This window comes from Hydractinia symbiolongicarpus, chromosome 2 (assembly GCF_029227915.1).
Source record: "Hydractinia symbiolongicarpus strain clone_291-10 chromosome 2, HSymV2.1, whole genome shotgun sequence".
Classification (NCBI taxonomy): domain Eukaryota; kingdom Metazoa; phylum Cnidaria; class Hydrozoa; order Anthoathecata; family Hydractiniidae; genus Hydractinia; species Hydractinia symbiolongicarpus.
This window is the reverse complement of record NC_079876.1, coordinates 6,680,073-6,695,075: the sequence shown is the minus strand read 5'-3', so window position 1 is coordinate 6,695,075 and position 15,003 is coordinate 6,680,073. Positions and strand designations below refer to the sequence as shown.

General features: G+C 34.6%; 2 protein-coding genes and 1 long non-coding RNA gene across 3 annotated transcripts; 1 reads left to right on the top strand and 2 right to left on the bottom strand.

The window, feature by feature from the left end:
• Nucleotides 1-4,508: 4,508 nt before the first annotated feature.
• On the bottom strand, nt 4,509-6,495 carry LOC130629231 (uncharacterized). Its single transcript, XR_008981925.1, has 2 exons — nt 5,551-6,495; nt 4,509-4,799 (listed from the first exon to the last, which is right to left on the bottom strand). It is a non-coding gene; the product is annotated as an uncharacterized LOC130629231 (long non-coding RNA).
• Nucleotides 6,496-10,221: 3,726 nt separating this feature from the next.
• On the top strand, nt 10,222-11,271 carry LOC130629198 (P2X purinoceptor 7-like). The gene is made up of 2 exons (XM_057442333.1): nt 10,222-10,760; nt 10,923-11,271. The coding sequence occupies exons 1-2, from the start codon at nt 10,478-10,480 to the stop codon at nt 11,216-11,218; spliced, it is 579 nt and encodes a 192-aa protein (XP_057298316.1). The 5' UTR covers nt 10,222-10,477; the 3' UTR covers nt 11,219-11,271.
• On the bottom strand, nt 11,221-14,324 carry LOC130629159 (uncharacterized). Its single transcript, XM_057442282.1, has 2 exons — nt 13,806-14,324; nt 11,221-13,630 (listed from the first exon to the last, which is right to left on the bottom strand). The coding sequence occupies exon 2, from the start codon at nt 13,155-13,157 to the stop codon at nt 11,367-11,369; it is 1,791 nt and encodes a 596-aa protein (XP_057298265.1). The 5' UTR covers nt 13,158-13,630; nt 13,806-14,324; the 3' UTR covers nt 11,221-11,366.
• Nucleotides 14,325-15,003: the final 679 nt, after the last annotated feature.

Below are 15,003 nucleotides of genomic sequence, written 5' to 3'. Positions count from 1 at the left end.
CGTCATTGCAAAAGTGCCGACGTAACCTTAACTTTAACTGCATTTCCTCTTTTCTACAAACTGTTAATAAGATTTGCGAAAAATCCAACAACTGATAGCAACTATATTTTTTTTCATTGGGATGCAAAACATAACGGTGTGTTAATCAAGGCAAAGCTGTTTAGCTATAATTTTCGGGTTGTCACAAAAAAACAGTAGTTGTACAAGACACATTATCTTATATGTGAGAACCAATTATGTAGGAACATTAGGTTTTAAATCTTGCCAAAAATAGGGACCGATTAAAAGGGTACGAAACAGCTCAAGTAAGATCTCCGTCATTAATGTCACTCTCCATCCTTTCACATACTTAATATAATTGTATAATCACCAGGCCAAGGTTGAGCTACAAGAAATTATTTTTTAAGAAAAAAGCAATCTAGCTTAGGTCGAAGAACTTTAGAGTTTTAATAGGAAAATTGACTTAAAGACACCGTAATGGTTCAAAAACATATTCGGATAGTATTATTTCATAAGTTCTTTTTTTACAAAACTATTTAATTACTAAAATATAAGATATAAAAGCAAATTAAATTGTCTATAATAAGTTCATAACAAACAAAGGTCTGCATTTTGAAAATATAAAGGGTCAAACAAAAATCACAATCTCAACCTCAAAAGAATCAAATTCACAATACCTTCCAATGTATAACAATAATGTTAAATTTTAATGACATCATTTAGAAATGCAGTATCAACATGGCACAATAAGTTTTGTTGAACGCTGGTAGTGCCGTCGAATATGGACTTCTTTTTTCATAATATGTCCCCTGGTGGGGTGATAGTAGACTGCCGTTGACTAGAAAATTCTTAGTGCATTATTTGCGACATGACTAGCGTGCAGGGCTTTTTTTGACTGTTGTAAAAAAAACTTCGAATAGGCTTCACTGCCTGACAACTGGGGGTTTGGGGGCGTTGTGAGCCCCAAACGAATTCAGTGCGGCGCCCTGGAAGCCAACGGCCTTTAACGCCCTTAAACGGCTGAAATAGCTTAAAATCATCTCTCAGACTCATCTTTGCTAAGTAGGTGTAAGGTGGGTTTTTTAGCTGACAAGGATTATATTTTGGAATGTTTTTTGTACAACTTGAGTAATTTAATTCTTTTTTTTTAAAAAATGTGATGTCATACGTTATTACTTTTAGGGAATTTATATACGGCGACATTTAAACAACAGATAATAATATACAAGATTTATATTTTTATCAAGACTGCTACACTTTTAATCGTTGTTCATGATATCTAACATTTTAAGTCTTTTTGGATATTTTATTGCCAGCATATCGATTACGTCATTTAAATTTATTTTCATCCCGTTTTGGATATTTAGCAACACATAGCCGATAAATCGATTCTGAACAAAAGTTTTAAAATTATAATTAAATGTACTTAATGTGGTGTTTCACAATTAAAACAGATAACTCAATAAATTAAGATACGCGACAAGATTAAAAATGTCGCATTCTCCTTACTACGCAATGTTATATTGTAGAAACATACCTGGGTCATCGAGCTTCTTAAATATGTCTTTACTCGTCGTAGCGTTGATATAGATCTTTCACAAGAACATGTCATTACTGGCACTTCAGCAAGAATATGTAAAATCTTGAAGATATTTGGGTAAAACATAAAAATATGTGCAGCTAATGCATTATTAATTATTTCTAAGAAATAAAGCTGAATGTTTACTTCCAATGTTTAGAACTTTCTCTTTTAAAAACACAAGCAATAAATTACTTCTTAGCTACCTCTTAAAGGCGCGTAATCACCCTTATCGAAAAAAAATTAACATATACATTTTATTTATTTATTTCAAAGTTCAGACGGAGTTATGGCTTTCCTGAAAATTTGAGGATGTAAAAGGTATTAGAAATCGAAATAATGGTACTTCAATATCTTAGTTTTATTGTTGTTTTTTCCAGCCGCCATATTTAACGATCTTGTTGATCTCTTATTCTTGTCTAATAAGCGGGCCGTCACAAAATATTCGTGTGAAACCGTAGGTAACCAAACGGCCTTAACTTTAAATGAGCTCTGAGATGGAGTTCGATAAAATCACAATATGGTAGGCTCCGAGTCACCATGCTGTTCTTTTTGGCTTGTTTTGTCTTTGCAAAAAGTAGAAAGAAATTTTAATTCTGTTTAAAAAAGTGGCCGCGCGTAAAAACATAAGTATCACTTTCTCCACTCAGATTTAATTTTCTTCTATTCTATTCGTCATTGTTTTTGGAGACCAGACAAAACAAGAAGAAGAAAGACCACAAGCTCCACCTAAAATTTTTGAAATTCAGTAACCCCCCAAAAAAAACAAAAACAAAAACAAAACAACAACAACAACAACAAAAAAACAACGGGGTATAAGAAAGTCACTTAGTGAGAAAAAGCAAAATAAAGAAAAATAATATACGATCTTAATTGTTCGAAAAAGGAAATAGCTTTAGTTAAAAAACCATATTACTAGAAAAAAGAAAAAATGCAGCCTATCATTCATGGTTGAAAGTCGCGCGATGGAACGTTTATGGTCTTAAACGGCATTTAGTTAACAAAAAATTAACATTTTGATGTCACTATCATGTTCAGCATACTTTTTTGTTAACTTTGCCAAATTTTGTCGAAAATAAAGTAATTTTAATTTTTGGTCCAATTTTGGCCTAAAATAACAATTAGGTGACAAAAATCAAAATTATGATGTCACTATTATGTTCAGCATAATTTTTTTGTTAACTGTGCCAAATTTTGTCGAAAACAAATACCAAATTTGGCCGATGACTTTTAAGTACTTAGAGAGTTTAGGTATGAAGTTTAAATTTGTGACGTTGCAATTGACCATTTGGTTAGTTAGTTACGAGTTGGAAACACATCCTCGCAGGCGAGATAGTAAAAAGAAAAAAAAGTAAAAATAGTTACCAAGATGAGATTCGAACACACGACTACTCCCGTGTCGGTGCTCAGAGAGGCAAAAATTTCTATTCTTGCAGGACACATTTGCGTTTTAATACAAGCTCACGAGCTTGTAACAAGACGTATGATATATGCAAACAACCTCGCGAATAAAGTTTACAACAAGAAGCCCTACGGCGTAAAGATTTCCGCCATTAGCAATAATCTGAAAAAGTACGGAACTTTAAAGAGGACTGAGAAGAATAGGGAAACAAAATCATTGAATATTCTAAAATTTTAAATTTAAATTTTTGATTATTATTGTAACTGTAAATCATGGCTAACTTAACTTACATAAACTTCATTTCTTTATAAAAACAATTTAAAAAAAAATAATAAACCTGAAAATTGATGAACAATAAAAACAAAATAAGAACAACGGCAAGGCTGATAATTTATGTATTTTCTCTTTTTCTCTGAAAAACAACTTGGAAAATATCTTTAAAGGTGGCAGGAATTTTTTTTTTACATAATCAGTTACGAAAGGCTATTTTCATCAGACTACATATTCTTTTTTCTTTTGCAACACACTTGTCACGATTTTATAGCTATAATACATTATTTTTCACCAAAAATATTCAGTCTCAACAATTCCTCTTTAAATTAAAAATCGTGAATAATTAATCAGTTCTGCTGAATATAGCTTTAGTCCACGTGCTTGCAAAATTGTACAGAAGGAAATGACGTAATTATAAAGGGAAACGTTAATGACATCCAAGATGGCGCATTATAAGACGAACTTCATTATGCTGCACTGCACAAGCGTTATCTTTCGATAGCATATAAAATTTAAAATAAAGTATTGTTCATTGGATAATAAAACAAGTTGTTGCACTGTTAGGATTCTTATTGGCTTAAAAGTCATTTTAGCCTCGCTAAACGTCCAGCCTAGCCGCGCTGTCTCTATCTATCTCTCTATCTCCTCAGCCGATTTTAAAGATTCCGCCTTCGCTGGCGGATATCAAAAGATATAGGAAGTCGACCCGCTTTATCAATTTCCGCCACACTCATAAGCTCTTGTGAGGTTTCCGTTTTTCCTAGGTCCGTCTGTTGGAGATACAGAAGTGGGTACGCAGGTTCCTCGTGCTTGCTTTTGTTGCTCCTAATACGGTCATTCAAACCGCGATTTTAAGGAAAAAAAGTGTGAGCATGTGCCAAAATTTTTTTTTAAAAAAAGCGCCTGCGGCATAACATTATGACGTCATCGATATTGACCTCACTTCCTAAAGAAGGATGACCATAGACTACTATTTCGCCTTTGGTTTCTACCCGGGCAGCCTAAACAGACGGCAAGGTGCACAAAACCCCGGATGGCTACCTCACAATTTACCAGTACAGGAACATTCTGACGCAAAGTTTTGCCTAAAGCGTTCTATCGTATAAGTTAGTAGCTGCCATTTTTTTTTACTACTAAAATTTTGAGCTTTTCTACACCATACATTTCACTTTCGTTTTCACAAAAAAAATGGTCGACAACTATTAGAAATGTAAAATAGACGCAAATAAACAAAGAACAACGATATTATACTTCAAAATTAAATTTTAAAAGGAAAATAATAATTCATCTGATCTGTAACCTTAGCTACCTCTAACGTTGGTCTTGATTAGTTTTTAGAAGCCTGCTAAAACTAAACGTAAATGTGAGAAAGCTAGCTTCACTCAGACTCAGTGGACCCCAATGGAAATAATCCACTAACAATAGGTTTTTGTTATTTTCTGGGCTAGAAACACTTTAAATATTTATCATTATTGTTGTTGTTGTTGTTAGACTAGCAACTGATTGCAAATGAAAAAAAATTGTACAGTTATATATATGTTAACCCTATCCGGTCCGGGGGGGGGGGGCGGATTCCGCCCCCCCTGACGCTTTTTTTTTAATAACTCCTGATTGCTTTCTTATATGGCTATGATACATACTGAGTTTCAACATTTATCTATTAGACACCTGCATGCTAAATTTTTAGGTCCCATACCATATAGAGGCTTTGATATTGGCCATTACTCGAAACTACCCCCAAAAATCTCTATGAAATCCTTATAATGGGGAAAATATAATAACTCCTGTTAGGATTATCCTTAGAACTTGAAACTTGCAACACAACTTTGTTTCGTCAAGAAGAATCATTTTGAATAATTTTGACACGTGACTAATCCGATTTCCCGATTTTGTCGGATTTTACCCGAAAATCGGGAAAAAACGGATTTTCGGTCAATTTTTGGCAATTTTTTATTTGATCCATGTAAAAACCGGAAGATATGTTAAAAACATTTTATTTAGCTTTTAGAAACTTCAAACAGAATGTAAAAATTCGCTCTAGAACAAAAGTAATTATATTTTAAGCAGATAGTGGCATTTTTAACAATTTTCAAGGTTCTGATGACGTCACAGAAAATGTGCTGACGCAAGCAAAAATTTATTGCCGCCATTTTGTTCCTTTTATGACGTACTATAAGTGTGCCAAGTTTGATTCAATTTGAACAATCCTATGAAAAGTTATTGGGGGGGGGGGGGCGGAATCCGCCTCCCCCGGTCATAGTATGTTCGAAAAACCCCGGACCGAATAGGGTTAAACGAAAAAGATAACAATTTACACATTTTTAGACATTTCAGCCTAGACCAATTCCTAATCGTGAGATTTTTTACCACGAAAGTCAATTTGAATTATATAAAAATACTTTACAAATTAGGCTATTACAAGTATTTTTTATTTCAATTTATAATCTGTATTTAACGAATATATTCTTATTTCAAACACATCCAACAAAAAGTGGTAATCAAGCAAATCAGCAAGCTCTTCAGTTTCATCATTGTTCCATCTTTTTTTTGACCGCTTTTGTCAACAAATCTTCACATGCAAATCACGTTTGAATGACGCTTGAAATTGTGAATTGTTGGGTCAAAATTAGTTTAATGAAATCGTGCCAACATGTTTTGTATCATAGAACAATTTGGGGCTGGTTCCCTAAAATGTGAAAAAACAGAAAGTACAATAAAAGCTACCAGAATCACCCAGAACCACCCAAAACCACAAAGACGCATGCGTGTCCAATGTGTGGCAATCGATTTCAATCTTTTATAATTCAAAAATTTAACGGACCAGCCATCAACGTTCAAAGGACCCAGGGTACAAACCTCGTACAGCCGACTTTCCGAAAAACGAAAAGTTTCTTTTTCAAGTCTCAATTATAAAATGTAATTTTTTGTACGAAAAAGTTTCATAATTCCCAACTTCTTACTAAATATAAGGTCTTCTACCTAACAGGAGTCTTTCCCTTTAAAGTCTATGGAATACACGTTCGATATCGGTTTAAGAGACAAAAAATTTAAAGAACGCCTACTCTGCGAAAACGACATCACATTTGAAAAAGTACTATCCAACTGCAGAGCTAGTGCGGTATCAAAGTTGCAAACTAAGTCTATTCTCACAACAAGCCTGACTCAACTCAATCGTCATCAACTGCTAATTCTGATATCAATCAGATGATCCATCGTCAAAAAAGCAAAGAAGTCATGAAATGCAAATCTTGTATTCTTAGGATTAAAAATGGCTTCCTTGATAACACATGATATTCTATCTAAGTTTTTATTTCCTGTAAATTCATCAGCAACATCATGAGGAAATATTGATTCAAAAAGTCCTCTTTCAATACAAGGAAAGTTCTCCATAATTTTTTTATCAACATTATGTGAAGCATAAAAGTTTGAATGTAAACGCAGCTCAATCGAATCGACAGCTCGAAGTAGATAGCAAAGGCTCTAGAATTATATAAACAATTGCCGTTTCCAGTAGATCTAAATAATAATGTTGTTTCTATTATCTATAGGCGATACTTAGCTACAAAGTTTTCTGCAAAAACATAATGTTAAAATGAAAAAATAAAACAAAAAAATAAACTATAATAACTAAGTCTCGCTGTATATATTATTGATTACACCATAGTTAATAGAAACAACACTGGTTCGGAAGACCGGCAAACTTCACAGAATTTTTAAACGATGTTTATATGTACGTCACGTGACAACTGAATAGCCTAAATAGGCTATGAAAGCCAAATTAGGCAAAATTTATCTCCTAACTATACGATGGTTCCTATGGCTCACTTCTCTTCCAAATCAAAAACACTTCTCTTCTATATAACGAAACATTTCTCTTCTGTATTTTGACACTTCTCTTCGGTACTTTGACACTTCCCTTCTGCACTTACACTTCTCTGCATGTGGCTCTTTACAACTTGAATTCTAAAATCTGGTCCGCAATTTTACATCATTGGTCCGTAGTTTTAACCTTTTGTGAGGTTTATTACATGGGACCAGTCCCCTCGCCATGTGACATATTTTTTTCAACCGTCGTCAAGCAAGCATGAACATGAAGTCTGTAGTACGTGAAATTGTTAAAGAGGAGCTTGAAAATCTAATGTCCTGCTCGTCCCTGACAGCAACTACGATAAAACCATCAGCCACAAGGTCTTCGTTGTCTTGTGTAACTAACACAAGTCATGCTAGCAGTAGTGATAGAACATCAACATCTGTTAGCACCAAGCAAAGGTGCTACTGCTCCCCGCGGAAGGACTGATTCATTGTACTTTGTTCCAGAAATATACGGTTGAGAGTTTTTTAAAAAAACTTTAGATCTTAATGAGCTAGAAGAGTTTAGCTCATGAAGTTGTTGATTATTATATCGCCTTGATTTGTGCAGTAGAAAGATATATGTAATACAACACCTGTAACAATGTAAAATGCTTGGATTTTAGAAATATATATATCTTGTTTTTTGAAAACCACGAGTTCTTTTCCCAGCAAACATCACAATGTTTATTGCTACAAAAAAAATATCTTGGTTTTTGTAAATCACAATCAATACTTATTCCCGGACAAAGTGAGGTCAATTGTAAGCCGCAAAACGTTCTAGTTTCGCCGAATCGCAATTATAAAAGTTCAAAGTTAGTGGAAAGTAGATAAAAAAAAACAATCTCGTATTAGGCTTCTGGGACCGTATAAGAATATAGCTTGAAATTTCGCAAAGTTTTTCCTGCGAAAAATCTTATTTTAAACGCGCAGGGCCCGGGGTGTGCCATTTATTCATAAACAAGATCTGGATAAATTCATATATTAGGGACCAGATTCAGTCTGGGAAATTTTCAAGCTTATGGAAGAGAATTTTTTCGCACTTGGAAGAGAAGTGTTTCGAACGGAAGTGAACTTTGGGTATCAAAGTAGAGAAGTTTTTTATACAGAAGAGAAGTGTTCTTGTACAGAAGAGAAGTGTTGTTATACAGAAGAGAAGTGTTTTGACTAAGAAAAGAAGTGTTTTTATTGAGAAGAGAAGTGAGCCATAGGGGCCATCGTATAACTAGGCTATCGGCAGTAACTTTTCTTATTACAGCCTTTTGGTTAGTGGTCGCACCGATTTCTAAGGTTAATAATGATCTAACAAACCTCCTAGGATGTAGAAGTATTATTTTCGTAAATGTTATGGTGCGTATTGAAGATAGTGCTTTTAGTTTATCCCGATGCGCACAACGTTTTTTTCCGGCGTGTTTTTGCGAAGCAATTGAGCTTTGAGAGCAAAGCGAAATTGTGGAGCACGTTTGCTACCCCGGGAAGCACTTCATGAAAGGATCAATTTAGTCTGTGAATATGTCCTATCCGACATTGTCGCATTCTTCCCAAGACGACAACGGCATCCGACACACGACGTTAAGCAATTTATCAACATCGTAATGTTGTTAATACATAATACTGCCTGGTATACATACTACTGTCTAGCATAATATCTTTGCAATATACAGTAATACGGTGTAGTACGTAATAATATCCCGTATTTTACACTGTATTACTTTGTAGTATATTCAGAAATACACTATAATACCTTGTAGTATTCAGTAATACACTGTAATACCTGGTAGTACACTGTAATACACTGTAATACCTTTTAGTATTCCGTAATACACTGTAGTACCTTGTAATATTTAGTAAAACACTGTAATACCTTGTAGTACACTGTAATACACTGTAATACCTTGAAGTATTCGGTAATACACTGTAATACTTTGTAGTATTCGGTATTACACTGTAATACCTTGTAGTACACTGTAATACTTTGTAGTATTCGGTAATATGCTGTAATACTTTGTAGTATTCAGTAATACACTGTAATACCTTGTAGTACACTGTAATACTTTGTAGTATTCGGTAATATGCTGTAATACTTTGTAGTATTCAGTAATACACTGTAATACCTTGTAGTATTCAGTAATACACTGTAATAACTTGTAGTATTCGGTAATACACTGTAATACCTTGTAGTACACTGTAATACCTTGTAGTAATCGGTAATATGCTGTAATACTTTGTAGTATTCAGTAATACACTGTAATACCTTGTAGTATTCAGTAATACACTGTAATATCTTGTAGTATTCAGTAATACACTGTAATACCTTGTAGTATTTAGTACTATACTGCAATACCTTGTAGCATTTAGTAATACACTGTAATACCTTGTAGTATTCAGTAATACACTGTAATACCTTGTAGTATTCGGTAATACACTGTAATACCTTGTAGTATTCAGTAATACACTGTAATACTTTGTAGTATTCAGTATTATACTGTAATACTTTGTAGCTTTCAGTAATACACTGTAATACCTTGTAGTTTTAAGTAATACACTGTAATACTATGTAGTGTTCAGTAATACACTGTAATACTTTGTAGTACACTGTAATACACTGTATTACTTTGTAGTACACTGTAATACCTTGTGGTATTTGGTAATACACTGTAGTACCTTGTAGTATTCAGTAATACACTGTAATACCTTGTAGTATTCGGTAATATGCTGTAATACTTTGTAGTATTCAGTAATACACTGTAATATGTTGTAGTATTCAGTAATACACTGTAATACTATGTAGTATTTAGTAAGACACTGTAATGCTTTATAGTATTCGGGAATACACTGTAATACCTTGTAGTTCACTGTAATACCTTGTAGTATTCGGTAATATGCTGTAATACGTTGTAGTATTCAGTAATACACTGTAATACCTTGTAGTATTCATTAATACACTGTAATATGTTGTAGTATTCAGTAATACACTGTAATACCTTGTAGTATTCGGTAATACACTGTAATACCTTGTAGTATTCAGTAATACACTGTAATACTTTGTAGTATTCAGTATTATACTGTAATACTTTGTAGCTTTCAGTAATACACTGTAATACCTTGTAGTATTAAAGGGGAAGTCCGGTAAATTTTCAAAATTTTTAAAATCACAATATTACATGTCTGTATAACAGCCAAAAAAAATTTTTCAGCTAAAAAGTTCTAAAAGTCATGAAAAAAGCAATTTTGCCTCATATCATTTCTACTTTCACTTCATGATATATTTCCGCAACGAGTAGTCTGGACACTAATATTCTTCTGACGTCATTCGTGACAACAACATTCGGCGCGTTACTTTCTTGCAGTAGTAAACTTATCTTGAAGTAGTTATGTCATCTTCCTCTTCTGATGTAAGCGATGTTGAATTTAATGAAGATGAAGAGTTTGGTTTATCTCCTTTCATGTTCGAACCGGAACGGAGTCAAAGTGAAGTGGCTGCAGCTTTAGAAGCTTTAGGAAACAACGTTGGCGCTAAAAACTGCAATGTTGAAGCTGGAAATCGTGTTGGAAATGTTGAGTGGTGCCAGTGCAAAAAGTGTAAAATTATGGTCACTGAAACGGAAAGTTTATGTTGTCGTGATAATAATGATATTCCGGACGGTCATTTTCAAGGTTTCTGTTGATTAAAATATCTTCTTATCGTGTATTTTACTTCCTTGTTTGCTACATCAATCACTTTCTGTTCTGTCACAACAAAGTTTTAGAAAGCTAAACGTTGTTTATTTACACACGGGGGTACGCCTTTTTAAAGATCTTTTTTCTTTTTTCGCTTAGGTCATACGTGTGTTACAAATTCGGATGAATTCAAAATGGTTTGTTTGCCGGAACCCGTGTTACGGACAGCACTAGGTGCTATTCACAACATGAGAGGGATTCGTCATAAACTTTGCAACAGATCATATCGGTTTGCTGCTTATAAACAATATATATGGTGGGTGTATGGAAGACTGGGCATAGGTTATCGAAAGCCTATACCATCATGTGTTGTGTGGGTAATCCGTAATGAATACCCGCAGCCCGATGGGGTATACGTGCCATACACAGAATCAGGAATGGATTTGGACACATAAAATGTATAAGAACATGTATAATTGTAAAGATGATGAATGAAATTTTTACAATATATGTTTTTAAAATATAACAAATGTCCCCCGGAATTGTAAAATAAGCGTTTCTTGATGTAATGCTAAATATCATTTATAAACCTGGGGGTTACTTTTAGGTAAATCTTGAACGCATATTCGAGACAACAACTTCCTTCCCAGGGTTTATTTTTAATGCAATATTTCTGGGTGTTTCAGGCAACTTAAAAAATATAGGAGCTTTGATTTTTTGAACCAAATCAAACACTTCCTTCATCAAGTCCTCTTGGTATTTCTTTTCTTTCGGATCCATTACTTTTTTTGCCACCCACTCCTTCGTAATTTTGGTGAAAGAAACTTTGAACTTCAACCTCCCATCGGATGTAGTGGCTTGTTGTCGTTCTACACCCGAGTTGTGGTCAAGCACAGCTAGTTGCGTCCTAGCAACCATCCCAGCGTACGAGAATGCTAAGCGTTTGGGACAGTACTTATTCAACAGGGAATGGTAAACCTCGAGCTGTCCAGTGTGCTTGAAATCAGCTACGTGTTTTAAATCGTTTAGTAGCTGTTTTTCATTAACAATTTTCTCCAGGGCGATGTAAGCAGGGCTTTCTTCAGTTAACCACTTCTTCTGAGCTTGTTGTAGCAGGGTAAGTTCTTCATGAGCACATTTATGATATAGCGTATTATTTACCCAATAATGTACCCCACGGATATGACAGAGTAAACTCTGCCACTTTTCCTTCAATAATATTGGATCTCCTTCGCAAGTCGAACAAGCCCACCAGAAGTGGTTTATGATAGACTTCATCCAGTCATTCAAGTCACGACAGCTCTTTTTTTTTGCAACTTTCAAAATCTTTTTTTTGATATTTTTTGTCATGTGCCACACATCAAACTGGTGCGATATATGTTCATGTTCGGTGCGCATAAACTTTCGTATCTGGCTATGTCTGTCGGTAACTAGTGTGTCCACTATTACGCCAGCTTCGTCGATAAATTCCAAGCACTCAGCAAGTCCATGTTTTTCCATGCGTGCCGAGTTTCCTGCTAAACGAACGTGTGAAATAAAAAAGTTCACCACCTCATTTGTCATGGCGTCCATGAGGCTGTATGTACCATATTTAGCACTAAATCCAGGTGAGTCACAGCGACCATCTCCAATTAAATCGACACCCTCAAGCGCAACGAGTCTAACAAGTGTGGCTTCCTGATAATGCGTAAAAATGCTATTTATGGCTGGGAATAAAAATCTTCGCTGAAGTTCATGGAACTGCGACCTACTTATAAAGTTAACATTGGCAGTTTCAAATGCTTCTTTCACACCTTGAAATGTTAATCCGTTGAACAATATTCCAGCAGACAGCCTTACCGTTCCTTCCGCAATTCGATTTAAGTAAGGTTGTGATCTCCAAGTCACTTCGTGGTTACCGGCGCAAACCAATTTCACAATAAGCATACTACCCTTAGTTATATGTTTTTTGATAGTAGCTTTCTCACCGCATTCAAAGCAGAATTTGAAGAGCGACTTAAGCATTTCAAAGTACACTAGAAACATTGTTGAAGGTGCAATCGACTGCGTACCTTCCCTAACATCGACATCTTGCTCATTAACATCACTATCAGCCGTATCGGCACTACTATCGACCGTATCAACATCGCTACTGACATTGAAAGATGCATCCGGATCAGCGCGATCTTCTACTTCACTTGCGCAAAATGAAGAGCAATCTCCAATTTCATCTCCCTCTTTCGCAATAAGGTTGACTGTGGAAACGCTAGCATATTGAGTTAATATAACAGTTTGCGTGTTCGTCGAAGACAAAGTTGGACTCATCTGAGTAGACATTGATTTGCATAACACAGCAGGAACCATAGTGCTCTTTGTTCGCATTGGTGTAGCACAGCTAACTTCTTTGTTGATCATGACGACATCAACAGTTTGCGTAATAGCATCCTTAAAAAGGGGCTCAAGTTCTAGGGAAGGTGCTTCCGGGCCACCTGAGTTTTCTTCCGCCGTACAAGCTTCATCCACAATCTAAAGTTATGAACACATTAAGAAATTTTTTATTCCTTAAAAGAACAAATATTTTTTCCAACTCCAAGATTTTTAAATCTGATCATTTTTTTGGAAGAGCACATAAAAAAGACATTCGAGGCTGAAAAAGTGTAAAAAAAAAGAACAACCAGACTGAGGTAAAATTTAAATGTTCTTATAAAAAACGTGTAAAAATATGTTTAACCACGATTGGCCTGCTGGGTTACCTGGCGTTTTGTTTTTCTTTCGTTTCTTGCAATGGATGCAGAACGCTTTGCAGGTAGCGGTTTCGAGAATGAAAATACCGATGGAATAGCGTTTGGTAATAATATAAACTTTCTCACAGAGCCACAGAGCTCCGCCTAAATAATAAAATTTAAAAATGTATTTTTACCCCCTGGTTATTTATGGACAAAAAGATCAAAAGACAGGTGTTCAGAAAATTATTGAAGGTGAATACAGTTTCGCAACAAGCTTATTTACAAAAGAAATAATGTGAAAAGAAGTCAAGAAAAATTTAAGAAGTGCAAGAAATACCTTGAGATCGCGTTGAAAACATTCGGACGTGAAATGCATACCACAAAGAACGAAATTCGTGTCTGCTGGATATGGTGGATCTCGCTTCATAGCTGCTAGCCATTTCTTACGACGTTGTTTATTTTCTTTTTCGGTGGGAACGTTATGCCACCCTTTTACATCAGCTACCGATTTTTTGGTGGAAGAGTTACCACAATTTAAAGCACCACAAGTAACCATGATAACAGTAAAATCAATGGTACATTTATGACTTGTTTGAAGTGGTGTAATCGACAACTGAAGTATTCCGGCGTGCAGAAAGCTGTTGTCATAAAATACGTCACGATAAACATTAGAGCCCAGACCTCGATGATAACAACAAAAAGATGGCGTCGTTTGAAAAAAAACAGTAACAATCCTAAACTTTGATAGACATTTATATCATTTGTAATACGAATTTTTAAAAAAGATTTTGCAGAAATTAATAACACGATGGTGTTTATTCAACACACAAATTTTGAAAAATGACCGGACTTCCCCTTTAAGTAATACACTGTAATACTATGTAGTGTTCAGTAATACACTGTAATACTTTGTAGTACACTGTAATACACTGTATTACTTTGTAGTACACTGTAATACCTTGTGGTATTTGGTAATACACTGTAGTACCTTGTAGTATTCAGTAATACACTGTAATACCTTGTAGTATTCGGTAATATGCTGTAATACTTTGTAGTATTCAGTAATACACTGTAATATGTTGTAGTATTCAGTAATACACTGTAATACTATGTAGTATTCAGTAAGACACTGTAATGCTTTATAGTATTCGGGAATACACTGTAATACCTTGTAGTTCACTGTAATACCTTGTAGTATTCGGCAATATGCTGTAATACGTTGTAGTATTCAGTAATACACTGTAACACCTTGTAGTATTCATTAATACACGATAATACTTTGTAGTATTCAGTATTATACTGTAATACCTTGTAGTATTCAGTAATACACTGTAATACCTTGTATTATTCGGTAATACACTGTAATACTTTGTAGTATTCGGTAATACACTTTAATACTTTGTAGTATTCAGTAATATACTGTAATACTAAGTTAGTCACAGTATTAACCTGTCCTTTTGAAAAGATTCTGATAAATATTTAAAGATTAATCGGATCACCTTTTTCACCATTCTTGTCCCCAGAGCTCTCGAAGC

Excerpts from the sequence above, each read along its gene's own strand:
- LOC130629198 (XM_057442333.1), top strand. The coding sequence starts at position 10,478 with ATGTCATCTTCCTCTTCTGATGTAAGCGATGTTGAATTTAATGAAGAT. Across the intron at positions 10,761-10,922 it reads TCCGGACGGTCATTTTCAAG|GTCATACGTGTGTTACAAAT; the intron begins GTTTCTGTTGAT and ends TTTTTCGCTTAG.
- LOC130629159 (XM_057442282.1), bottom strand. The coding sequence starts at position 13,157 with ATGATCAACAAAGAAGTTAGCTGTGCTACACCAATGCGAACAAAGAGC.